The 27,438-nt window shown below is 40.5% G+C and overlaps 1 protein-coding gene across 2 annotated transcripts; it reads left to right on the top strand.

The window, feature by feature from the left end:
* The first annotated feature begins 1,430 nt into the window (after nt 1-1,430).
* Nucleotides 1,431-26,669, top strand: tmem94 (transmembrane protein 94). Of its 2 annotated transcripts, XM_072667101.1 has the most exons (32): nt 1,431-1,545; nt 3,898-4,179; nt 10,192-10,311; nt 10,418-10,545; nt 10,987-11,123; nt 11,815-12,023; nt 12,184-12,335; nt 12,478-12,580; nt 12,693-12,779; nt 13,662-13,778; nt 14,119-14,175; nt 15,703-15,807; nt 16,218-16,391; nt 16,542-16,760; nt 16,850-17,159; nt 17,375-17,548; nt 17,634-17,736; nt 17,855-18,063; nt 18,340-18,521; nt 18,723-18,858; nt 18,976-19,091; nt 19,184-19,283; nt 19,623-19,731; nt 19,825-20,014; nt 20,190-20,267; nt 20,817-20,902; nt 21,016-21,097; nt 21,246-21,385; nt 21,502-21,596; nt 22,305-22,398; nt 22,629-22,799; nt 23,111-26,669. In XM_072667101.1, the coding sequence occupies exons 2-32, from the start codon at nt 4,159-4,161 to the stop codon at nt 23,181-23,183; spliced, it is 4,077 nt and encodes a 1,358-aa protein (XP_072523202.1). In that variant the 5' UTR covers nt 1,431-1,545; nt 3,898-4,158; the 3' UTR covers nt 23,184-26,669. The 2 variants fall into 2 exon arrangements, with proteins under 2 accessions (XP_072523202.1, XP_072523203.1); XM_072667102.1 differs by lacking the exon at nt 14,119-14,175.
* Nucleotides 26,670-27,438: the final 769 nt, after the last annotated feature.

Raw genomic sequence — 27,438 nt, forward strand, 5'->3', positions numbered from 1 at the left:
TTGCGCCTCTTGCAATTGCAGAGTAAAACATGCATTTTCATTTATACATGGAAATGATAAAATGATAAAATCATTTAAATATCTTATAACAACTCTTCTGTGGAGCAGCTGCCAAAGAAATTTAACCTAGGCTTTGGAATGCAGCAACTGAGAGTCCACAACCACATACTCTCCACATACTGTACCATTTATACTACATTTACCATCCTATGGAAACATTTGCATAACCTTGGGTAAATTACATATTTTATTATTTTTAAGTGAAAATTATTTAAAAATCCTCTGCAAAGAACAATCATGACACACCGAGCACAAGTTATATCCATATTAAGAAAAATAAAACATTACATTAAACTATAACCTTTGTGTAGGTCATATATTATGTTTATTGTTTAATTAAGCAAATAAACTAGTAATTGTACATTAAATGCAAATGTGCAGAAGCACACTCTCTGTTCTCTCTGAGTAACTCCTCAATATATTGTAATTTGACCCAGGGGTGTGCAAACCTTTGCCTATGACTGTTTGATTACACTACTAATAGTGATGGTGTACTAGTCCGACCAACAGGTTTGTGTGGAGGTAAAGCCCGTAACATCCTGTCCAGTATGCTTGCCATGATTGTGCCAGATCTGTAGTTCATATGGACCCTTACGGCTCTGTTTACTGAGGCTCTGTGCAACAGACAGGGAACATCAAACTAAGCAAATAGGAAAGCAAGTTGCATTCAGCTGTTGTGAACATGGCCCGTGCATCAGTGACCCTCAACTGCACCTGTGATCAGCCGAATAACCGCCGCCCTTATGTGGACCAATCAGGTGAGAGAAGACTCTTCAACACCCACCCCTTTAAAGATCCTGACCTATAGCGTTACTGCTACAGCGCCCACGCAAACCAGCCTCTCCCTTTACGACTCTACAAGAAAGCGACAAGTACTTGGATTCACTTTGCCGAAGCGATTCTTTCAAACGATTCTAAGATTCATTTTCGTAAAGTAAGCTCTCGTACACGGGGCAGCCAGCTTCATTATCCTAAAATATACCAATGAAGAGATGAAGAAAACTTTTCTACGGTCATTAAAATATACAGATACATTCAACGACCAAATGTCCAGCAAGTTAGTTAGCTAGTTTTATGGCGTAGAATCGAAATACATATTCATGCGAGGCTAACTATATATATTGTTGGATAATTAGCATACAAATAAATTGTATTGCATAAATTATAAAGATTACTTCCATTATATATATAAAAAACAAACAGTGAGATCAATTCTGCTATAATATGGTAAAGACATTATTATGTTATTTATTTAATCAAATTTGAAATGAATATTCTCTCGTGAATCGGTTCGACCAATTTACATGAAAGATTCGGTTCAAACGAACCGATTCGCTCGAGAGAGTTGGTCACAGCTACTAACATGGCCGTCATCAGGGAGTGAAACCAGAGGTTGTAGAGACAGACACCTAGCGTTAGTTCAACGGGGACGCTGCTGCTGACAGTCGACGAGACCATCCATACGTGATGAGACGAGTGTTTTCGGTAAGTTAAACTGGGCATTATTTGGATTTGATGATTTGGCTGTTTGTTTTCACTAATTGTGTGCAGCCAACGCGTAAGTCAGTTAAGCCCTCTAGCTGGGAAGTAGCTAGCTAGCTAGCTAGCACTAATAGCTAGCCTGGCACAGCGGAGGCTGCTAGCGATACCACCCAACAACAAGTGACCAAATTCTCGTACGTTTCCCGTTCCCGACTTGGAAAGCGTTTTTGGAGACTGTTTATGTAGCACTAGCTGTCTTTGCAGGGACTCCCTGACTCGTACAAAATCTTCAGTATGGTATTATATTCCGGGTTATGAGGACGTTAGCCCCGGTCATCCAGTTCTGGGGAAATACATGGCAGGTTGTAGTTGACAGATGTTCTGGTGCGTGTGTTTCTCTAGATCGGTAGCTCTAACAAAGGCACATTTGCTTATAAGATGTTTGTCAACCACTTTTCCAGTCTAGCAGGAGCATTATATGGACGGGATGTTGTAGCTTTGCCGGCTAGCTGTTGTTGTAGACATGCTGTAACTTGCAGCCCTGTTGGCGATAGACCGTCTGAGCCACCTGGACGCCCGTCAAGTCATGACAGGTTAATCGGGAGAGAGTGAGAGATTAAACTTTCTCCAGCTATGCGAGGCAGGTGAATCTTAAGGGTTAGTCTGTGATTAGTCACAGTAATGATGATGATGATAATAATAACAACCTCCTTTAAAGAGGAAATCAGAGATTTGTGAGTTGTCCTGCAGCTCAGTGAATCCCAGCAGTGCTTGATTGTCAGTGACTGGTGTTGTAGCTACTATAATGAACACAACGTTATCCCCTTATCCCCATAGCCTTGCTCACCCAATCTTACTATTTTACTAGGTTTTCTTTTGCTGTAATGAGGTGTACTAACCTGGTCAGTAATTCATGGCCAGGTATAGCTCACTTGCAGGAATGCCCATAGTTACAGGCCCACATGACTAATTCAGTCCTTGAAATGTTAAAATTACAGTGTAGGGAAATTTACCATGATGGGTACCAGCAGTTTTGATGTCTTGATGATGATAAGAGGTGAAGTTTTATCATTTTCTATTTATATTTTATTAAATATTGTAGAACAAAGTTTCAGGGGTCAGCCAACGTGTTCATAAGCATTACGTGTAATAACTTTCTGTGGCCAGACGTCTGATTTCTATTACCACCTCCAAAAAAAAAAAAACTCCAAAAGCACAATTCTTAATGTAGTTAAGACACAGGTCACATCAGAGCACTCTGACTAACTTTATTGAATGGTTTAATTAAACTTCGCCTCTCTGTTTTATGTTGTTTATGGTGAATGTCAGCAAACATGATCTAAACCTGAGAAAAGCACATGTAGACATGGGTCATTTTACTGTGTTTCTGGGTATTGTAGGTTAGATTGACTGCAGAGCTGTGACCCTAATGTACACTCTTAAAAAAAAAAAAAACACACACACACACACACACAATGTCACTAAAGGTTATTTGAGTGATACCACTGAAGAACCACACTTGGTTCCCTAAAGAACCATATTTGAAAAAGAGGTTTGTGAATGTGAGACTTTTTAAATGCTTAAAAACCTTCACATAATGCAGATGTGCCAACGTAGGAGTTCTTCCTACAATCCTTTCACTCCCTTCATCCCTTCATGTCGCTGCCGTTTTCAGAAATGAGCTTGACTTTAGGACACAACCAACGTAAATAGTGGAGGCAGTGTGCCACAGTGTGACGTGATGTCTGCTGCAGACTGAACAAACATGACAGCAGCCACTTCTGCTGTCTGATCATGCAGTTTTCTCATGATGCAGTTTTCTCATGATACAGTAATGTTGTCTGCTCAGCTGTTGTCATGTTCAGTCTTGGCATTAGGAATTGTGAAGTATTAGGGTAGACTTGGCTATTAAGCTCACCAAAATCTATGTGAAGGCATTTTTTGCATACAAGACACTGACCCCAGCAGCATAAGTGATATTTAAATAAAATGTCAATTTGCTATCTAATAATATTTAATCCAACTATATTATTTATTAAAAATGTTTATTTCAATTTATTTATTTATTTATTTCAGCCTTGACCTGCCTCTTACAAGATATAGTTTTTAAATCTTGGAAAAAAGATACACAGATGAGAGCGGTGTTGCTTTCATAGCTGCTATGTGTGCAGACATTAGCTGTGGTTAAAATCAAGTGTACCACAACCCTTCTATGATTTGATATAGCCTCTAGTACTGTAAATTGGCTCTGGCCTTTGTTCAGTAACCTAACTGTCAATATGAGCTGTAAAGTTCTAGACTTGTGTTGGCTGCAACTGCGATGTTAAACAGATTCTGTTTGTTGTTGTTCTTCAGGTTAGTGGCATTTTCCCATAAGGTGATCCAGCGGAAGCAGAAGTGGAATCCGCCTGTTTGCATTGACTGCAGCTGTGAGTGGCCCTTGCTACATGCAAACTATCGCTCTGGGTGTTGAGGCTCCTCTCACACTGGCAGTACTCACAGGATTAGCGTCTGGGGGCCGGGGGACGCGCTTGCTATCCTCTGCCACCAGGGCCCTCGCCAGTGACAACCAGTGCTGCGCCTCTGCTCGGAGCATGGTGAGGGGCAGGTGCTGCCATGGAACTGCAAGATAAAAAGGTGAGTTGCTGTGCTGCTTTCTAGGCTTGTTTTAATGCTCAAAGGGCACAAGATTGATGCTTCTGAGTTCGAAATTGAAAATTTATTTGTGTTGATATTGTACTGAGTCTCTATCCTTTTCACCTTTCTGCATGTTCTCTAGAGCCGTTGGTTTTGGAGGAAGGCTCTACAGCAAGGACTCTTTAAGGGGTCTCAAAGAATCCTGTACAGTCTTTTTAGCATAAATAAATACCTGTCGTTAATTCCTTTATTAACGGGAATTCTTGTACCTAGGGCTGGGTGATATTGTAAAAATATTATCTTGATATTTAAAGACAGTTTTACCGTACACAGTATATTGACATGCAGACAAAATGCATAAAAACCTGCCAATTAAATGACCTCCCGTACTGAGATTAGTGATTTATTTTCAAAATCTGCAGCACTTATTCTTATTCTTATATCTAATTAAACAGTGCTAATTACACCCTCTATGATACAGCATGCAGTTGGTCTGTGTTCTTTAAGCATTGACGTTATCCATGATTCACTTACTTGTAACATAATAAAAATTTATCACAGTTTCGTCATATTGCCCACCCCTACCTATACCCAGCAACTGATATTCCTGATTCTTTTAAGAAAAAGCCTGATATTTAAAATCGGTTTACGTTGTCAAATATGTTTCAGTGCCATCTAACAAAATAAACCCCACAAGTCCCAACCCCTTGAAATAAAAAGGGCATTCAGGAAAAAAGCCTAGTGTTTGGAGTGTGGTTGTGTGCATACTCTTGATCATTCACATGGAAGATTATTATATAATATTATAGACCCTCGAAAGAGGGGCATATCAGTGTCACAGTAATAAATTTAGATACACTTATTCATGCAATGTTTTGACATTTGATACATGCTATACCCATGGTTTTGATACCCATGGTTTTCTATTTCCCACAGCACTTGTGCTTTGCCATTCTTCAGTATTCTGCCAACATTCATCTTCTCCATACAGTGGGTGTTTTGTATGGCATGTTGTCTGTAAAATAACCAGTTTGGTAAATTAAAAGAGAGCTTATCTCGTAGTGTTAAGGAATCCGCCAGCAAAAAAAAGGTAATAAAGCAAATAAAGCAATAGAGCACTAGGACCTGAGAACTGGGAAGCTGCCCGACGGTAAAATTAAGCATGGACAGTACTACAGTAATGTGTACAAATAAAGTAGACCCTCCTTGAATTTGATGGCTTTATGTATTATGACATAATTAATAGAAGAATCTGTACCGGTTCGTAGGAGGTCTTAAAATTAGGTACATACAGCCTCAAATAAGCAATGCAGTTTACAGAACAGATTCAACTTTATCAATAAAAAAATGTTTGTAGAACCACCTTTTAACAGCAATAACTTAAACTTGGTTTCTCACATCGGTCTGTGGGACTTTTTGCCCACTCTTCTTTACAATGTTGCTTCAGCACATTGAGGTTTGTGGGCATTCATTTTTGACCAGCTCTGTTAAGGTCTAAGGCCTTAAGCATTACAGTTTGGTTGAGGTCTGGACTTTGACTGAGCCATTTCAACACCTTGATTCTTTCTTATTCAGTCATTCTGATTTAGATTTGCTGGTGTGCTTTGGATAATTGTCCTTTTGCATGACCCAATTTTGGCTAAGCCTTAGCTATCTATTAGATGGCCTCTAGAATATGTTGATATACAGAGTTCATGGTCGACTCTGCAAAACAAGAAAAAAAAAATAAATGTGTTACACTCATGAATTATCTCTCACTGTAGACCTTAAAGCCCTTCCCAGATTGATGGGCAGCAATATTTTCTTACCAAGATCATTTTTGATGTCCTTTTTTTCTTAGCATTTTTAACACCTGAATGCTCCAGACCAGAATACTGCCAATCCCTCTGCTTTAATAGAGGTGTACACACTTGCTTCTACATTTTGACAGCATTTTTTGTTACAAAAAAATACTCTGTGTAATTTGTCATGTGGTGGTGTTCATCAGAGGTTGTATTTACCTAATTGTAAGATCTTCTAAAGCCCAGTGGTTTTTATGTAGTCCTGATACATAAAACCATTAAATTTAAAGATGGTTTTAGCAGAATGTATGTGTAGTGTAACAACAAAGGATATACCCGTTTAAATCATAAAATAATAAACAAATGCAATATCATTATATACTGGTGCCTAATTAGATATAAACACCAACTCAAATGGAAAGGATGCAGTGTGGGAATCTGCTAAGTTACCTAAAGTTTTATTACTGTTTATATGGAAATCCCTGCTCTATTTTGGCCTTTGTTTATCCAAATAGTAGTGTGTGTGCATGGGGTGATGTAGTTTCACCCTATAGACCCTGTCAGTTTCATATGCCTTAAGATAGAACTCTGTGGGATTCCTGCATAGTTTCTGCAAAAGGATTATTAGCTAAATAATAAACCCAGGGATTTAAAAGGGTTAAAACTATAGCGTTCTATTATATACATTAATATTTAAAAGCTTTTACCAGACATTCAGACCATTGTTTTGTTTGTTTGATTGTTTTTGTTTTAATTACACTTAGCTTATGAAACCAGGGCAAATATGCATGCAAGGAGAGCTCATCTAAGGTCTCTTCCTGTCAGTAAGATCATTTATAAATAAGAGGAACTGATCCTAGATCTGATCCTGATCCTCTAGAATGAATCTTTGATGACTTGGGTTCATTGACAGTATTTCAGAGCGTCCACATAACATAACATTACTACTTGCGTTTAATGTCATAATATACTGAAGTGCTACATAACTGCACATGCCTTGAAGAAGTATTGTCTGTCACGTTTATGGGCTGTCGAACATATTTTTAGTGGACTTTAGAAATGCTCCTCTTTTCACACCTACACCTGCACATCCACCCCCATCATCGCCACCAGTAAACAAGATCACTTCTGCTTTTATGATGCCTCGTTGTATTATTTTAACACTTACTCACTGTTGCTATTGGGATGACGCAGTACATTTAATCCCACAATCCTTTAATTGCGAATCCTAAATCCTGTAAGTGCTCCCAAAATACAGTAGTTCTTTGGTACTGTTTGCAGCAGCTTAGTGTCTGTATGGCCAAATTCAGTTTGACGCAACATTTAAACCAAAAAAAAGGTTTTTCTTTTCTTTCTCTCTCTCTGTTTTCATGCAATAGAATGTGTCAATTCATTCATATTAAGACTGTAAGTGCAGGATATTTAGGTCTTATACAATGGTAGACCAATAACATATTAGCAGCCTGTGTTGGGGAATATTTGAATATTGTGCTAATTTCGTTTGGAAACAATATCTCTAACCAGTTTTGAGTATTAGAATTAGATCATGAAACTCTTGTTCATCACTTAATCATTACTCCCACAGAGATGCAGCAGGTCATTAAGGGCTCCAAATGATTGTTTTTACTACATGTCCTTGTGTGCAACATGACTGCTTTCTGAGAATGGTTGTCCATTGAGATGAACCGGTCAGTGCCATTATACCAGGCGTGGGCTAGAGGGGTATAAAGCCCCGCATCTTGTTCAGATGTACAACAGAGAAACTATGTAATCTGGAATGATGGTGTTCCAGCCAGTATTGGGATGAGGTGGGGTGTGGTGGTCATCCAACATCCTGACCTTACTAACAGTCAAATCCTCACAGCAATGCTAGTAGAAAGTGTCCCCTGGACAGTAGAGATGAACTCCTGTGCTGCTGCAAAGCAAAATACATGTTGTTTTTTGGAGTTTTGATTAGGTAATGGCACAATATAGCAAGGATACCAGATAAAAATGTGCAGAAATAGACCCAAGTGGTAGATGAATGTGGCACCATTTACTTCTCTGGGTGCGTTCTTTGCTGCGAGAGATTCTAAAGGTCTGCTGGAACTTTGGGTTTGTTGAACCGGAGGTTATGTCACAACTGGGTCAAGATGTGAACATTTGTACTTAAGAATTCCAGATTCTCCGCAGAGCTTTGAGCTTACCCAATTCTCCTGTTTATGGTTCTTTCGCCTTTGGTGTGTTCTTTAATAATTAACACTGCAGATGTGACCATCGCAATTGTCTATTTCTGTGTGAAAATGGAAGTCGTAGAGGTTAAGTAGACTTTGCTCTTTGTAAGTTTCTGTGTTGTTGGAAGTAGGCATGCAGTATGAAATTTGCATGTGGGAAAGTCGGGCAGTCTTTCTTTATGTCTGTTTATGGGGAAGATGTAATTTGACTGTTGCTGGTGCAGTGTGAGCAGTTCAGATTGTGCAACTTTGTAGCACATTGCTATTTTGACTTTGTCCTTGAAATCCTGGTACAGTTGTGTGTGTCTCAGCTCGTTACTAAAGTCCTCTGCAGGGCAGCTCCTTCGTGCTGCTATCGATTTCTGTGCTGTGAGAGCAGAAGCTGAGGCCTGATGATAGAGGCAGCTGTGGGCTCTGTATATGGGGCAGGAGGGTCACTGAGGATGCTTTCTGTCCATCCCTCTCTTTCCAGCCCCCATCACTGCCGCTGAGATAGAAAAGTGCTGTGTTTGCTGAAATAGATGAATGCCTGCTAAATGGAGGGGTTGAGGCATGCTTTTGCTGGCCTGTCTGAGCCTTACTTTTGCCTTTTTCCCTCTTGCAGTCTGTCTGTGCCTCTGAACACAGTAATTATTTTGCATCCCATCAACAAGTAATACCTGTCTTTTACTTTGTCTTTAGGGTAGTGGTTTGTCTAACTCCCTAAATGGTTGCCAGTAGTTTGTGTCAGTGGGTGTCAGTGCACGATGATGTGTGCAGTGAGCTTGCTATGAGAAATTAAATATCTTCATTCTAATCTATCAGTTTTTTGTAACTGGAAACCAACCAACCAAATAAAAAAGGCATACTTAAAACCCAGTCAATCAGGCAAGACATGTTTGGTGTCTAAAGTTTGTTGCTTTGGTTTTGCAGTGGAGCTATTCACAACATTTTACCAAAGAAGAAGAGGACCTGCATCTGTGGTTGAAGGCGCTACATTTAAAGACGATCTTCCAATATTTTTTAACCACATTAGCCTCATTAGCTCAGCTAAATAAGCTTGGCACAATAACACAATAAAACGAGGGGCTTCCACAGTCTTTCTGTATTAAGTAGCTGGTTTTGGCATGCTGTGCAATTCGTTGGCAGGCAGCACTAGAGCGGAGAGGCTGAATGCGCTGGGGCAAAGCCGTGGTGGCTGGACCGGCTGGATGCTGAAACAGCAGCATACATTATCCAGCAGCCCACACTTTGTCCACCACCCTGTTCTGACCCACCCGCCCACAGACACACTGAACACACACTGTGTCTGACTAACAAGCCTCTGTGTCAAACACAAGGACTTAATCATGATCCTGAAAGATGGAACCTGGTTCTGGAAGGCTGGTGTGAGTAGTCTGTATGCTGATTTAATAAGAAGTGTGGGATTTTTTTTTTATTTTTATTTTTTTATATATATATAAATGTGGACATGTTTTTGTCTCCTTGTAGTTATGCTAACACAGAGTTATGAAATTCCTCCTTTATGGTTTGGGGTGTGTGGGTGTGTGACAGGGAGGGAGATGGCAAAGTAAGTAGGCAGTAAACCTTTAGCTGTGGATGCACGTAGACCCTGCCTCAGCATGTTGGCTCACTGTCTCTGGCCGTGGGAAACGGTTTGGTTTATTTATAGCTTTGCTGTTCTTGTCTGCTGCTTTGTGGTTCCAGTATGAAATTGTGCGGTAGCCAACTGGGAGTCAGATTAAGATAGAGCCGGAACAGGAGGATAGTGTGGGAATAGGCTCTCCTCTTTTTGGCCTTATCGGGAATTGAATAGTGAAATTGTGAAGTTAAACAACCGGAGGACGTTGACCTTTCTGGCCTAACCCATTCAGTAAATTGTTCCGAAATGTTTGGTCCCATGTGCCAAAGTTCTTAACTCTTAAACTGTTTAGCTTGTGTTACCATACCCCACCATGCAGCCCAGAGGCATTTGATGACTTTGCAAGGATAAGTCCTATATTGTCTGATAGTGTGACTAATCTGACCCTTTATTTAAGGAGGAAGGAGCAACTCCTCTGGGTCTCTCCACAACCCAGGCTCTGGGAACCCTCCGGGACCAGCTCTCCAGTCTGCTGGAGCAGCACCAGAAGCTCGGCCAGCGCAGATCCACTTTACAGGTCAGTGAGTCCCAGCCTGGTGTGCTTCATATGATTGACTGTGATGTTAGTGTAAACTTTGTACAGGCATTGGTTCAGCTGAATTCATAATAGGGAATTGTTGCAGGAACTATGGGCCAAGAGCTTCCTTCACCACGAGGACCGCCATTCATGCTTTCATTGGCCTGGAGCTGCCCTCACACTTCTCATAGTGGTTGGTTTGCTGTGTTGCCATGGCAGCCAGCCAAAAGGCAGGTGAGTTGAGGCTAAGGCTGTGTTTTAATGGATTTTACATAGTGTCTTTTAAACAGAGGTGAGTTACCGGAGTCTTGTAAATGGTGTGAATTTACTGGAACACTGTGCCCTCTTGGAAAAGTCCTAACGTTACATGTAAACAAATTACAAGCTCTTTGTTTTTGTTGTTGGTTGGTTTGGTTTGCCGTGCAATTTAGAGAACCTGTTTATCCTCTGCGTTCAGAAATGTTTTATGTTAAATAATGTGTTTAAGTAAAAGATGAACCCTCCAATTGCCTAGGCAAATGGCTGACCACTAGGGGTCAGTTTGACCTATAGTTTGTTTTTTTTAACGAGAGACTTGTTGTTAAAAAGGACAAACTGGAAAACTACAACATCAAAACCCAGATTCATGCTTGTGCATGTGTTATTTTACATAACATAAATCTTCTCTCTGTTCAGTCAAGGCATAGAACTGGTGAATGCAGGTGCACTCTTCCTTCTGCTGCTGCTCAACCTCCTCCTAATTGGACGCCAGCAAAAACTAAGGAGGACTGAAATGGTGCAGCGACTGAAGTCCATTATTTCAGAGCTGAACGGTGAGGAAAAGTCATTGCAATTGTCAGATATTTCAAGTCAGTTTTTAAAGATGTATTTTTTGTATTTCAGAAAAACAGAATGTTTAGGTGATTCTGGCCTACTGTGCTAAACTGCCTCCATTTTGTTCCTCATTTTACCGCATCTGTAACCATCTATAAACAGAATGTTCGAGTTCTCTGTAATGCTAGTCCAGGCATCGTCAGATCTGTACCTGGAAAAAATGTCAGATGTCTGTATCAACCCAGAATTCCCTTATCAGTGCATTCCTACCTTTAAGTGATTGCAACAACAGTGATTCAAGTTTGCTTGAAGAAAAAAAATGCTTTTTTTTTTTAGATTAGAGATTATTACACATGTGCATGAGATATCCACCTTTTTGTTTCTGATTTTTTTTTCTCTTTGCTGTGAAATTAAACTGTACATGTACTGTACATCAAGTTTAGGATCAACATGGTTTCTTATATGTACATTGCAAATGTATGTGTCTCTTATTCATTCATTTGTTCCTTTCATTCAGTTTTGTTTAACTTGTGTCATAGAACATAAAGATAAAGAAAAGATAGAAAAGAATGAAGGGACTAAAGTGTAAGGGTAATATATATAATATATATAAATGAAAAGGCCCTGCCCGTAATGTGGTCATTTACAATGAAGATGTACTAACGTAATATTGCGCTTTATCTTCATCAGTGCATTTGGAAGGGTGTAGAGGCCAGCCAATCAGATGGGCCCCTTCAAGATACCCTGACCTATACACCCCTTCCTCTCCATCCTGGTCACTGCACTGGACATATCGTGATGAGCAGTTGGTTAATCTACCAGTCAGCCTGTTGGTGGAGGGTGATGTCATTGCCCTAAGACCAGGCCAGGAGGCATTTGCCTCGCTCAGGGGCATTAAGGTAATTCATACCTCAGCTATTGTGTTCAAGTGGCTATTTTGTCAGTGTATCATTTTAAAAGCAAAATGGCCTTCAGGATTTCCTGTGGTTCAGGGTTTTACCAAGTTTTCTGTGTGCTGACCCTCACTGTGTTGGTGACTCTTAACCTCTCCCTGTCCAGGATGACGAACACATTGTGCTGGAGCCTGGAGACCTGTTTCCACCCTTCTCACCTCCCCCCTCCCCTCGTGGGAATGACAGAAGGGGACCCCACAGCCCCCAGCAATTCCGCCTCTTCAGGGTTGTCCGTACCCCAATACTTGACAATGTCAGGTAGTGTATTATAATCTGTAGCAATGCTTTTTCTGAAAGAGGATCTTTTTATCTTGTCAATTTTAGATTTTTAAATGATGTTTTCTAAAAATCTGCAAAGAAGAACAGAATCTGTATGATGATTAATGACATTTTTCAACAGGAACAGCCTTGACCTTGCCCTGTCTCGGCCAATCACAGCTCTTGATAATGAACGGTTCACGGTGCAGTCAATCATCACGAAGTTTGCTTGCCCAGCAGTGCTGGTATGTGCTTTTAAGTGTGCATACATTTAAAAAATATCCAATTACAGACACCTTTCCTTTTTATTTTCTTTTTTTTTTGTATTTTATTTATTTATTTGTGTGTGTTTTCTAGGTGGCATTTCTAACTGTGAATACAATTCGCTACTTTATTGAAACTCCCAGCCTCACTCCAGCTCAGTTCAACTTCTTCCAGCTGCAGGTAAGATTCCAGTATTTTTTCAAGTAGTGTTTTTTTTTTTTTTTTTTTTTTTAAAGCAACAGGCAACAAATCCGGGACATACGCTATATGGGCAAATTGTATTTGGACACACCTCTTAATCATTGAGGTTTTTCATTTCGTCCCATTGGCACCGGTTTATAAAATCCAGCGCACAACCCTGCAGTCTGCCTTTACACACATTATTGAAAGAATGGGTTCTTGAGCTTTTACAGAGCTCACTGAATTCCAGCATGGTATTGCAATAAGATGTCAATCAGTTTATGAATTTTTTATTTTTTTTTCCTCCTGGATATTTCATGGTTCACTGTGAGAAGCGTTTAGGAACCACAGCAACTACCAGTAAACCAGAGCGGGATATGCTAGGGATCATAATATATAAAAGTCACCAACACAATTCTGACACCATAACTGCTGTTAGACCTGCATATTAATGCCTATTAATTAATCATAAAAGATCCTGTAGGTGTAACATGTAGGTGTCCCAATATGTTGTATTTGAGTGACACTTCAGACAAAGTATTCAGAGCAGCATGGATTTCCACAGAGAACATGAAATTCCTTGCTAAAGTTTGTTCTTATAATGCACAATGAAGTCTGCTTAGTTTTAGACTGAATGTGCAACCTTGAAGATCAATGAATGCACAAATACATGTATGCTTGTACCTCATGTCACGCAATAACAACATAGGTTGACTTCAGTATTTTGTATAATATTGTCCCTTTTAAATCCTGGCTACTGGTGAGTTTTGACACTGGTGACGCTAGGTGTTGCTAGGCGTCTATGCTGTGGTAATTTGTAAGTTTTAGGAGATGTGGATCTTATTCTGACAGTTGTTGTGTTTCTTGTCCTGCGTTGTGTAGCTGATGGGAGTGCTGCCCATCCTACCTCTTCTGTTCCCAGTCATGTGGGTCCTAGTCATCGCTTATGGAGAGGCGCGTGTTTTGGCAGAATCCAGCCGCAATTCTCCAACAGGCTTGGTGAGCTTGTTTTAATACTGTGATTAATTGAGCACCTTCACAACTTGCACAATCTTCCACTCATTTAGTGAAGATACACACACATAGTAGTAATACAGCACAATAGATTTTCCACAAAATGGTAATAAAGCCTGTATTGCTCATCTTCTCAAAAATCTTATACTTCTGCTACTCAGTAACACAACACGTATGCAATTCATGTGGCTTCTGTATTAACCTGCACAGTGCTGTGTCTGTGAGCGTCTATTCAGCTTTAAGCAAGCGCAAGGCAGGCATAGTGCCATAGTGTGTCCCTAAAAAGCAGATAAGGGGTTTTAATCCACCTCTTCTCTCGTCCCAGCTGGCTAAGTTCTCTGAGGACACACTAAGCAGCTACACAGAAGTGGTGTCTTCCCAGGTACATCATCTGTATTTATTCTATTCCCTCTTTCTCCCTGTTGCTTGCAAGCTATACATGCCCCCTCTCTCCTACTCTGGATTGCAACACCACCCATTATTTTCATTATATGTATATTTTTATTTTATGCAGACATTGATTTGCAGAGATAAATCTCTGTTTAGTTTTTCCACACTAGCACTTTTGATCTTTATTACCTTTTTCTTTTATACACTTTCAGCTTTTAAGCTTTTTGGTTTTTACTTTATCTTTGCATCTTGCTTGACTGATAAAGTGGTATTAAGGGCTAGAGTTTCTATGAAGTGTGTGGCAAACTTATTTAGTTATTTATGACTTCTTGTTTTGTACCAGTCTTACACTCCCCCAGCCTGCGCCTGCCTGCGTCCTTTGTTTGTTTACAGCCTGCATGATAGTGTAATGCTCCTGCTATTAGGCTGTGCTTCATGGAATGAGCTCTAATCACATTATCTGACCTAATGTAAGTGGCGAAAAAAGACACACTGGTGAGGTTCTGAAATGCATTTTTTCCCACTTTTGAGTGTTCGTTCTCTTAATTAGGAACACTATATTTTTTCTATGTAGGCATGAAATTCACAAAATGTTGGAAACATTTCTTTGTGATTCTGGTCTATATTGACATGATTGCTGTTCCTGGTGATTTTTCCATAGCACTTTTATGCATAACTCTCCTGTTCTACCATATCCCAGAAGTGTGCTGTTGAATTCCGATCCGAACATTGAACTCATTGTTGTGCTCATGAAACCCGTTTTGAGAAGACCTTTTTACTTTGTGACAATGTGCATTTTCATACTGGAAGTATCCATAACACTGTATATTTAGAGATACACATGGTCAGCAGCAGTACTCAAATAGGCTGTGACTTCCAATAAATGGTTGATTGGTATTAATGTGCCTAACTTCTACCAGGGAAAACATTTCCCACCAGCATGGACTCCATGACACAAAGTAGGTTGTGTCCATGGATTCATGCTGTCAGCACCAAATTCTAAACCTGTCGTCTGGGTGTCTCAACAAAAACTCAGATTCATCAGACCAGGCTTCAACTATCCAGTTTTATGTGAGCCTGACCGAAGTGGAATCCGATGTGGTCTTCTGCTGTTGTAGCTCATCCACGTATGTTATTTGTTGCACATTCTGAGATGCTGTACACCGCAATTGTACAGAGTGTTGCAGATGTAACAGGATGTAACAAGCTGCTGGCCTGTATCTGCATGCTTGTGTGTGTTGCACTGCAGTCAAATGATTTAGTAACTGCAACAGTGAGGAGATGTACAATAACTAATGAAGTGTGAAATGTGAATTAAAAAGTGTAAGATTAAGAATTTTTGCATTTATATATATTATTATTATTATTATTATTATTATGATTATTTATTTATGTTTTTTGCTTGCGATTTGGCTTTCACCTTGTAGATCCTTTTACAGGCCAACCATGGGTTGTGACTCATGGGAGAGAAGGGACACAACTCTGACTATGTATGTGTGCATTGTCCATCTGTCTATAGGAGATGCTGCGCTGTGTGTGGAGACACCTACTCTGTGTTTTGAAAGGAGAGTCTCAGACGCTGTGCTACACCTCCAGTCTATTGCAAAACCTAGGCTCAGTGACTGTGAGTGCCTCACACTCTCACTCACGCACACACAGACTGACCTCAGATAAAGAAATAAACATTTGCATTTTTCCTGTAACCCAATAACCCAGTAAGTCATTTTGCAGTGTTTATTCATTCATTTCCTGAGTAATAAGCCTTAGGTCTAGTCTGTCGGTCTGTCATTAAGTGGGTGTAATCACAGATGTGTGGGCTTGTCATTGACCTCCAAGAGGATAGAATGTCAGGGACTCAGCAGACTGAACTATATATATATATATATATATATATATATATATATATATATATATATATAAAATGTTTTTTTTTTTTTTAAATAATTTAGATTCCTTTTTTGGTGGTTTAAACAGTGAAATGGGGCAGTACACACATTCCTCCTGGTCTTCTGATGGCATATGTTACTATTACAGGTATTGTGCTGTGTGGATAAGCAGGGTGTGCTCTCTTGGCCCAACCCCAGCCCAGAGACTGTGCTTTTCTTCAGCGGGCGTGTCGAGCCACCCCACGACAGTCAGGATGACCTGAGGGATGACCTGTCCATCAACTCTTTTTGTCGTCTGGAAGGAGAGGAGGACCGAGATGAGGTGAGCAAGTGTAAAAATAAAAATAATAATAATAAATGCACATGAGTGCATCCTGGAACACTCCTTTATCAGTGATTTAGCGATTAAGTGATTGTGTGTATAAACTAAGCCTTTTCAAATCTGTGTATTTTTCTTCGTTTCTCTCTGTAGGCTCAGGAAGTTGAGGCTCTCCTAAGTGTTTCTGCCTTTGAACCCTCAGTACATCTAACCAATGAGCCCGAGCCTAGTGAGATGGTAAATGACCCTGTACGGTCCTGCGACATTCACCGTACTCGACGGGGTCCCCAGAGCACACGTTCCAAACACCCGTCCGGCTCCAACGTGAGCTTTAGCCATGATACAGAGGGTGGCGAAGAGGAGAGTGTTCAGGTACCACATTTCACATAGACACGCACATTTCCTTGTTATGAAGCATAAGTGTCTTGTTTCCTAATTTGCAATTGTATGTGTGTTGCTAGCTGTGTGGTATTGAGGGTCTGTGTGAGGCAGAAGATTTTGTTTGTGACTATCACCTGGAGATGCTGAGCCTGTCTCAGGACCAGCAGAACCCTGTTAGCATCCAGTTTGATGACTCGGGCTGGCAGGGCCACTTGTCCTCTTTGAAGCCACTGGGCCTCAACATCATGCTGAACCTATGCAACTCTACAGTCACCCAGCAGCTGTGTCGCTTCTCAGACCACCTGTCCAACCTGGCCCTTCAGGAGAGCCATGGTGCTGTGCTACCTGTGCATGTGCCCTGGGGCCTCTGCGAACTGTCTAGGCTAATAGGTAGGCACAACACTCACAAAGATATTTTTTATTGTAACAGCTGGATAAGAACCAGCTTGAAGAAATTGCAGCTGTTGGCCACACTGATTTTGGTGCATGTTAAACCCCAGGTACCCTCTGCAAATGTGTGTACTCAGTTGCTTAGACACCTTTTGTACTGTACATAAAAAGACTTCCTGCTTGACACAATGCCATGTCCTGGTGCCCTTGTTAAGGCTTTACTCCCGGAGCGAGAGAACTCTTTAAACAGGAGAACCATCTGGCCCTGTACCAGCTCCCTTGTGGGGAGAAGGCCAGAGAGTCGGCGCCACGCCGTCTGCACCACTTCACCAAACGCCAGCCACCCATCAGCCACCTGATCAGCCTGCTGGTCCGGGACAGCACTACCAGTGAGAACCTCTTAGCCGGTCTCTGCTTGTTTCCTGTTTATGCTCGTTGGTCTGCGCTGTCACTGACCTTTTCCTTTTTTCTCAGACAATGTGCAGATGCTCTCCCACGGCTCGGCTGACCTCATCCTGGAGGCCTGCACAGACTTTTGGGATGGCACAGACATATACCCGCTTTCTGGCTCTGACAGGTCAGAAACACATGCACACAGATGCTCACCCAGGCAGTCTGATGTTTTGGGAATGTACAAAATGCATTGTAATACTGCATTGTCTCATAATGAAGAGTATTGATTACCCTCTTTACAGGAAGAAGGTTCTGGATTTCTACCAGCGTGCCTGTCTGTCAGGCTACTGCTCTGCCTTTGCCTATAAGCCTATGCAGGTTTCACTGTCCAACCAGCTGAATGGAAAGTGTGTGGAGCTGGCTCCAGGCCCCACACTCTTCTCCGGAGTAGATCTGCCCAGCACTACACCCATCAAACACAGCAGCCGGCGCAACAGCTGGAGTTCCGATGGTGAGGGAGATGGAAAGGGGGATTATCTAATGTGTAAAAAAAAGTATTTATACTTGTTCTAAACTTGAATCAGCTAGTTAGAAATTGTTGGATTATCTGCCCTTGCACAGGTACCTTCAGCTCTAGTTTTATAATGACTTTTTAAAAAAGTAGGAAAGTTTATAGGTGGGAGTCGCATGATTTTAATGGGAACAGTATGGGATTTAGAACTAGGAAAATGGTTGGTTTGCCCTCTTTCAGACTCATCTCAATTTTCTGTGTCTGCATATGTTCCAGAGGGCATTGGAGAGGTTCTTGAAAAGGAAGACTGTGTTCAGGCCCTAAGTGGGCAGATCTTTATGGGCATGGTGTCCTCACAGTTCCAGGCCCGTTTGGACACAGTGCGGCTCATTGAGAACTTGGTGGGAGCATGCATCCGCTTTGTCTACTTCTCCAGAGAGGATGAGCTACGCAGTAAGGTAATATCAATTGTTAATAGAAGAATCAATTAAAGAAATAATTAGATTACCTGAAGCCCTAATACAGTGTCTAGCTATCTCTGTGCAAAGCTGTTTGAACTGCAAAACACTGAAAACTGAATGTGATGCTCTGTGGGCTGGTAAATATTCTAACATTTGTGCTGCTGTGTGGGTAGTAATTTGCATGTGTTTGTGTTGTAGGTATTTGCAGAGAAGATGGGTTTGGAAACAGGCTGGAACTGTCATATCTCTTTAACCCCTAACGGTGATGGCCATGGTGATGGAGCTCCGTCCAGTCCCAGCCAGGCAGGCTCTGTACACGATGATTTACTGCAGGGTATGCTGTGTTTTCTTGTTTGTGTCGGTACAGTTTTACAATCGTGTATGAATAATGGAAACTGTACATGCACATTTGTATTGTTGACTTAGAATAAGTTAATCTGTCTTTGCACAGATTCTAGGGATGATGCTGAGGGCCCGTTACTTCCTGAGGATGAAGGCCAGTCTGATCTTGCCAGCTTTCAGCCCACGGACAGTGATGTGCCCAGCTTTCTGGAGGACTGCAACAGAGTATGCAGTGTCTTCCTCTAGCTGTGATTACTATGAGAATTGAGCCATGTCAGTGAGAGAGCCAAGCTATAAAATTTCTGTTTGTCTTGTAGGCCAAGCTGCCTCGTGGTATTCACCAGGTTCGCCCTCACCTGAAGAACATTGACAATGTGCCTCTGCTGGTGCCCCTTTTCACAGACTGCACACCTGAAAGTGAGTCTCTGGTTCTATTTTATTTTATTATGAATATTCATTTTAAACATTCATTCATTGCGTGGTTGGTGTGGCGCAACAGATAACACCACTACTGGCCGGTACCACACCATGTGGGAGACTGGGGTTCAGTTCCTGGTCTGGGTGACTATCCTGCGCTAAACCAATAAGAGTCCTTGGGCAAGACTCCTAACATTACATTGGCCCTCCTCTGTAATACGAGTAACCTTGTAAGTTGCTCCGGATAAGAGCCATAAATGTAAATCTAAAGTGAACTTAACTGAAGGCAAAATGGACAAAAACAGTGTCTCAAGAAAATGTCTGTGTGCATGCTTGCAGCCATGTGTGAGATGATGAAAATTATGCAGGAGAACAGAGAGGTGACTTGCTGTTTGGGGAGCTCAGCTAACTTCCGCAATAGCTGCCTGTTCCTGCAGAGTGACCTCAGGTGGGGAAAAATAGCTCTGCTGCGCTATATTTGTTAATAATTTGTGGTATGTTGAAGTGAAGCATATTTAGGGTGTTTGTGTTTTTGGTGTAGTATCTCTCTGGACCCCCTGTACCCATCACGGTGCTCATGGGAGACGTTTGGGTATGCAGCTGGCTGCGGGGTGGGTGAGGAACGAGAGGAACTTACCCCACAAAGCCTGAGCGCTCGTCTCAACAGCCTTGGCTGCTCTGTCTCTTTCCACCATGGCGAGAGCGTCAGCATCGTCAAACTCATAGAGCAGGTATCACACAGACAAACTCGCCCAGAAACGTTCACGGGTTATATTTTTTCAACAGTAACTCAGAATTTCAGCTTTACTACACAACACTTCGGTCATTGAATTATTGTATGAAATAAACTAAATGAGCTAAAAAAATAAAGTCTGGTTTGTTTATGCTCAAATATTCTGTTTATAGGCCAGGCACACCACATCTGGGATTCGCAAGTGCTTCCTTTTCCTGCTTCAGTGCCAGCTCACCTTGGTCATCATTCAGGTGAGCACAGCAACCACAGCTAATGTGACACTACCCCAGTGATTGCTCAGCCATCTACCACAGTGTTTGACCTATGCTTTAAATGTTCAGCCTACAGAAACAGAAAATGATAAAGAACTAAGCTAGTGGGCATCTAATTTGCAAAACTTTAAAGAAAAATAAGGTATCCACATGGGGGGAAAGAGTCAGGATGTGCTTCAGGATCTTCATGATGACATTTATAGTTAATATTGTTAAAATAAGCAAATAAATAAACTAGCTTTACAAACTTGCTTGCATACATGCATACATATATACATACATTACTATATAGAACAGATTTTTACTTTTGTATGAAGCAGCACAAACTGCTCTTTTTTTTTAACACTAAGAAATAGATACACATTTATCTATGCATATACACACATTGCTGAACAAAAGCTAAATATTTATGTTTGTACCTGTATAGCGTCTTTGCTAATATTCTAATTTTATCAAACTCAATACAAACCATTTTGAGTTTCAGTGCTTAATAACTATGTTAAATAACATTCTCTTATTCTCTGATAGTTTTTGGCCTGTCTTACCCAGCTTCCCCCTCCAATGAACATAACAGACATTCTGTGGCTTTCCTGTTTCTGTTACCCACTGCTAAGGTAGGGGAGAAAAAAGTATCAGTCTCTCTCTCTCACTCATGCACACATATAGGCATACACATACACATGAGTTACTGTACTGTTATCATGTCTCATTTATTGTTTTTTTATAGTGTGTCCTTATTGGGGAAGCCACCAGACAGCTCTGTGATGACAGTTGCTACTGGAAAGAATCTAGATGCCATTCCTCGGAAGGTTGGTTATGGCTCATGACAAAGGGCACAAACACCGCATCAAATATCACATTCTTTTCCCCTGCATATATCTAGGTGTGTCCGTGAACATTATTTAACTTGGGATCCAAGTGAGGAATATAAAATATGTCTTTGTTCTCTTCCTTTAGACTCAGCAGTACTTCCTGGGTTGGTTCTTGCTCAAGTTTGGTCTGACTATGTGTGCCTACCTGCTGGGTTTTGGCTTCTCTCTGCAGGAAGTGTGTGCTATAGCTGCAAACTCCAGCACTGTTCACATTTTCACCCCTAGGTACACACCCTGACATTAATTATATTTTTTATTTTATATAGTCTGACACTTTTTTTTTTTTTTTTTTTTTTTTTTTTATTGATTATTCATTTAATCTGTTTGCACCCCAATTGCAGCTCAAATAAAGATGCTCCAAAGTGGTTTGGCGAGTTGTCTAATGGTCTGCTGCTCATCCAGAAAGTCATGGCAGGTTTCCTGGCTTTGCATACTGGTAAGATCTACTGACTGGCACTTACCTATGCCCACAATGTGATGACCACTACTAGTGATGGGTATGGTTATTTGAATATCAGAAAAACAGGCATGCATAGCCACCGGCTGCGTAGAATCATCAATGGTGATTAAAAAAAAGTTTGGGACCAAAAAATATCTGCTCTTTATTTTAAAGATGAGGTTGTGGCATTAAATGGCCTCTATTTTGTTTCATGTTTTATCATTTCATCTGACCCTGCCTGGTAGAGGACTCCAGCCTTGCCCTCAGAGCCTTAAGATGTATACCATATATGTCCTAGTTTTTAGATGTTCCGGGCCCACTAGATTACCTAGTTTTCCACAGTACTTCAAACTTTCGTCTTTGAGAGAGTAGCTCCACTCTTACTCCAAAATCCACAGGTGTTTCTGCCCTTCCTTCCATCGTGAAAAGATGACTCCACACTGTGGGTCTGAAAAAATGTTGAGCTGATCAAGAAGCTCATACTGAGAAAATCAAACAGACGGAAAAGAAGAACATTTGCATACCTGCTGAAGCTGCTGGTTTTCTCAGATCGATAGACTGAGCACTTCAGAGTCCAGACTTTGGCATCATTTTACATGTTTACTTAGATGGTGAGAAGCAGAAAATGCTTCAAAATGTCTAAGACTGGACTTTGTGTAAGATGTGGGAATAATTAGTTCTCCTTCTTTCTCTCCCTTGTTCCAGTGGTAATCTCTCTGAGCTATGTGCATCGTTCTCAGCCACTGTGGAGGAAGAACCCCTTCAGCAACACGTGGTGGTGTATTACTGTGCCTGTTGTGTAAGTGGTTGTGTATTCCCATTACGTTGCTTGTAAGTCTTCTGTGTCTTTAACTAGAGGTCCTATAAGACTGGAAAGTACGGTCTTAAATACAGTACCACTTACATGAATGAAACAACTTTCATCAACAATTGAAGTAAAAGTACTGTATCACATTCAGGCTAGTAATAATAGTAGACATCTAAACCTCTTCATCAGTCTCTTCATTTTCTTTCTCTTGTCTCTGTCAGGCTGTTGGGTCAGGTGGTTCAGGCCACAATAGATTATCAGTTATGGCAGGACCGAAGCATAAAATTGGAGTTTACATTAAGTCATGTGCCCATGGTGGTCTGGCTGCTGGTGTCGCTGTCCGCTGTGTTTGTGGTGCTGATCAACGAGGCTGTCAAACTACATGAGATCAGGTAAGATTACAGTCAGAGCAAAAAAAGCTTAAGCATTATGCAAAGTACATTAAGATTATGATTATTTATGTATCACAGTTGGGGGCCAGTTTTATAATAATTGACATCAAAACGGAATAATTGGTTAATATCTGCAGTGGTGCCTTTTAACATTTTACAACATTACTGGTATTTTTTGTATCAGTAATATATATATATATATATATATATATATATATATATATATATATATATATATATATATATATATATATATATATATATATATATATATATATATTATAATCATTTAAATCATGCTGTTGTTTCAGGGTACGTGTGCGATACCAGAAACGTCAGAAGCTCCAGTTTGAGACTAAGCTGGGAATGAACTCTCCTTTCTGAGCTGCTAAAACACAGGACTATCATGAAGCAAGCTCATAGTTTCCAATGATGACCAGCAGTACAGCGAGGATTCCCTCTCCTCCACAGTCTTCAGAGGAGTGCTCAGTGCCTGACTCAAACACTGACCCCCCTCTCCAAAGCCACCAAAATACGGAGGACAGTATCTGTTCTCATTGATGTCCCTCAATAGCTTTCAGTTTAAGTTAAATTTTTTAATGTTTTCTTTATTTTTATAGCTTCACTCTGTTTAAGCTGAATTTTAAGTTAGACTTTATTTATTTTTTAATTTTAAGTTTTACTTTAATAAAGCAAGGTCTGTGTGTGGGGAAAGGTAAGGATTTTACAGTTTACATGAGGAAAAACTCCTGAAAACTACAAAATGATTAAGATGGTTCCCTGACCCCCATCATACATTCTTCTAGTTTCATTACCTGCTAATGACACAGTAGGTCAGACTGAAATCTAAATAATGCGTATTGGTTTTTAGAAAGTACATGGAATGATTTTACAGCATGTTACGGTCATATATGATCATATTTACATGCTGGATCGCTTCAGGGCTAATGCTCCTCAAAATCGAAAGCCTGAACACCTGGTCAGTCAAGAGATTTCATTTTACATTTGATTTTCTCCTATCTTGCAGCACAAAACACTGAGGAGCCTTTTGCATCTTGCATCTAACAGATTTGAATGTGAAGATCTCTTGTATGTCCTTCAGAATACCTCACATCAAGTGTTTGCAGGGGAAACAATTTTTGCACTTAGAGAAAGAAATGATGCTCCATTACAGACGTCCTGGTCCTGGAGCGAGGCATTTGGGAAATTAGGTTAATTTTGAGCATTGCCTAATATGCTCAGGCCAACTAAGTTGCGTTTTTTAATGGTGAGAACTGTGTGTTTTGAAGTCTATGGAGAGCTATGGAGCAGTGGAACTTAGTTCTCTGGACTGACGGTTGGTGTTCCATCCAATACTTTTGGGATCAGTTGGGTAATTGGGGATGAGGTGGGGTGGTAATCATCCAACATCCTGACCTTACTAATGCTGCTGTCACTGAATACAATCAAATCCTCACAGCAGTGCTCCAAAATCTAACAGAAAGCCTTCTCTGGACAGTTACTCCAACAAAAGCAGTTTAAACTTTAATACCCTTGATTTCTGAAGAAACAATGAGCAGGTGTTTCATTACTTTTGTCCATATAGTGTATTTATTCCAGCAGCATGTGACGTACGAGTCAACAGCCCTTGATGGCTGAAGTTGACTACCTGGTCTCTAAACAGATGTCAGCTAGAAAGTGGCCTAAAACATTTCATTATTGCTTCTTCGTAGACCAGGAAATTTGGTCAGATCTCTGGTTGGAAATTCAGCTGTGAAAGTAGCGTATGAGTAATAATTAGAAGACACAGGAAACAGGTTTATTTTTCTACTCTGTGAACAGGTGGAGCAGCAGCTCTAACTAGTTTGATTAAACTAAAGAGGGCTTGTTCAAATAGAACACATCTTCCTCTAGCTCCATCTAACTGCTTTTCTAAATTTGACTTATGTTGTTTACATATGTGAATGTCAGCCAGAACGGACTGAATAATTTGCATACACATGCATGCGTTGATAAGAAGCAATGCTTGCCTGCATTCTCATCACACAGCTGGGGCTGGATCACTTAATATCTGCAATTCTGAACTGCAAACATAACTTTTAATTTAGGCTTTTTAGATGATGTTTGTGCTCCCCTTTTCCAAACCAAGACTTCAGTCTTTACTGGGAAAGAGAGCAGACAAGCTTATTGCTATTCTACCTCGTGTTGTTTGCCTCAGTTGTATTTCATCGTTGTTTTAATCTTAATACATGGGGCTTTTACTGGTTTGTTTGACCATTATCTATCTGCTTCCCAAGAACACGGAGATATCATTTTGAAAGCCAGCCGGGCCTTTGCGTAGACTGAAGCTCATTGCAGTCATGTTAGAGTAGCCAGTGGTACAGAGAGCAGTGCGAACTGTAAACATAGAGGTGCTTTAAATGGTTCTTCCAGCGATGCCATGAGCGTAAAGAACCTTTTTAAAGGTCTAAATAACCTTCACTTGATAAAAGGTTCTTCACACACACAGCACGGCACAGCCTGTTCTTTTGAAAACCAAAAGTGGTTCTTTTGTTTAATCGCTCAAAGAACCATTTTTCAACATCCTTTGTTTTTAAGAGTGCCCTTCTGCTTTAATGCAGCGAGCCCTGCATTTAATCCTTCCTTTAGTTTGCCCTTGTTTAACCCTTTTAGCCTTCTAATGATCCCCTGCTCCTGTCTCTGGACCCTTATAAAGGGAGTTACTGCAGAAGATTCTGGAGGAGATTGCTTCATGATCTTCAGATCTTATCCTTTTCATGTCCGATAAGCAACCTTTACTGTAGATATTGTATTGTAAGTTCTTATTCCTGTTGATTATACCTGAGTCAATCCTACCAGTCTTAACCAGAGGCTCAAACTAGTCTTTGCATTTGATTATTTATTTATTTCATGCCATCTTTGTATGAATCATATTTAAATAGGCCTTCACACCAAATGCAGTGTGTTCTGCCTGAGGAGAATGTCATATGTGCAAAATATCATAGCTTTACATAGTTGTGCATATTCTATATTTCATGCATTGATTACTTACTTATTTTGATTACTTTTTCAACCTGTAGTTTCTGTAGTCTCCTTTTCAGGCACTTCATATAGTGCTTACTGTTCTGAAGCCCTTGTGCCACAGTGCTTTTAGCATAGTGTTAAATGTCCACCTCAGGACCTCATGGCGGTTTGGGCCGTATGTTGTGCGCGCACGCTCCCATCCACCCATAAATCCAGCATGGCAGGGCGACCCAGTGGGCATTGGCAGTGTAAAGTTTTTAACTGGTGCTTTAGTGCTGGCATAACTTTTGCAAAAGGTGACACATCAGAGTAAAAAGGGGAGGCGTTTGTTAAAAAGCACTGATCGGTTCTGTGTGTACAGTACTATATTATCACCTTAAAACATGTAACAATTCTGTTCCCTTTTTTTGTACAGATATGGAGGATTATATTATCCCAGTTATTTTTGAGATTTTATTGAAAACGTTTTATTTTTTCGCTGAAATATGTGCATGATCAAGACATTACGAATGCAAAGACATTGCAACTGAAGAGTTCTGTCTTCTTTTTTTTAAGTATGTTAACTCAATCTTGCATGGACTGCAGGGGTTGCTGGTGCTTCCACCATTCATATCAGCCTCACCCTGCCCTAACAGCCAGGCTCAGCCTCTCTACTCTACACATGTGTGTGCAAATAAATGATCAGAACAAAACCTGTACTGGTTTACGCCAATTACTATTAATAATTTTGCTATTTATGAATGTTCACCAAATGTATAAATGTTGTACATTTTGTATTTTTTTAAGATGTCTTTAATTTGTTTTTGTTTTTTTTCCAAAATTATTTGTGAGCCAGTTTGTTAATAAATATAAAAATTTAAAAACCTATGAATTCTTTGTATTTACATAATCATACTTGGATTTTATCTTGGCTCTAAATCCAGCCGGCTGAACTTGTAGCGTTGAAGATGTTTTGCATCTGAGGGTTGGTCAGGGTGAAATCAGCTGATCAAGGGCGAAATGTCTACCTTACTGTTACTGAACGACTGCCCTGAATGGTCTTCTCTTCCCTACTTTTAAAGAGCCCATATTAGGGAAAGCAGGTTACAAAACATGCTGTTCTTTTACCAGTCCACCTCTCCCGGTATGGAAACCGAGCTGCAAAAATAACTGTAGCTGTGGATGTATATTCTGTGAATGCCCAATCAATGGCATTACATTTAGTTTGTGGTATACTGGCATTTTTTTATTTTTTTTATTATTTTAAATTCGTTACATTTGTTACGTTTGTTTAGATCTTATTTTCCTAGGGATTTAAGGTCATTCTTCACGCCAACTACTATCTTTAATTTAGTTGGAAAATGTAATATAATTGTCATGTAAAAGAAATATTGAGTTGGTTGATAAAACCATACAAACCTTTTGAGCTTTGAGATTATTATAATCCCCCAGTAGGGGGCGCTCCCGAGCTGTTGGTTTTCAGCAGTTGCGGTCGTGATTGGCTGTAGAGGGCGACTGACCCGCCACACCACAGCCAATTGAATGTGTTGATTGCAGGAGGAGTCACAGAGCCTACAGTCGTGATGACACGTTCGAATCAGTTTACAGAACCGGTTCTTTCGAACTAGCGTCTGAGTCAACGAATCGTTGATTCAGG

The sequence above is a fragment of the Salminus brasiliensis genome, chromosome 22 (genome assembly GCF_030463535.1).
Source record: "Salminus brasiliensis chromosome 22, fSalBra1.hap2, whole genome shotgun sequence".
Lineage (NCBI taxonomy): Eukaryota > Metazoa > Chordata > Actinopteri > Characiformes > Bryconidae > Salminus > Salminus brasiliensis.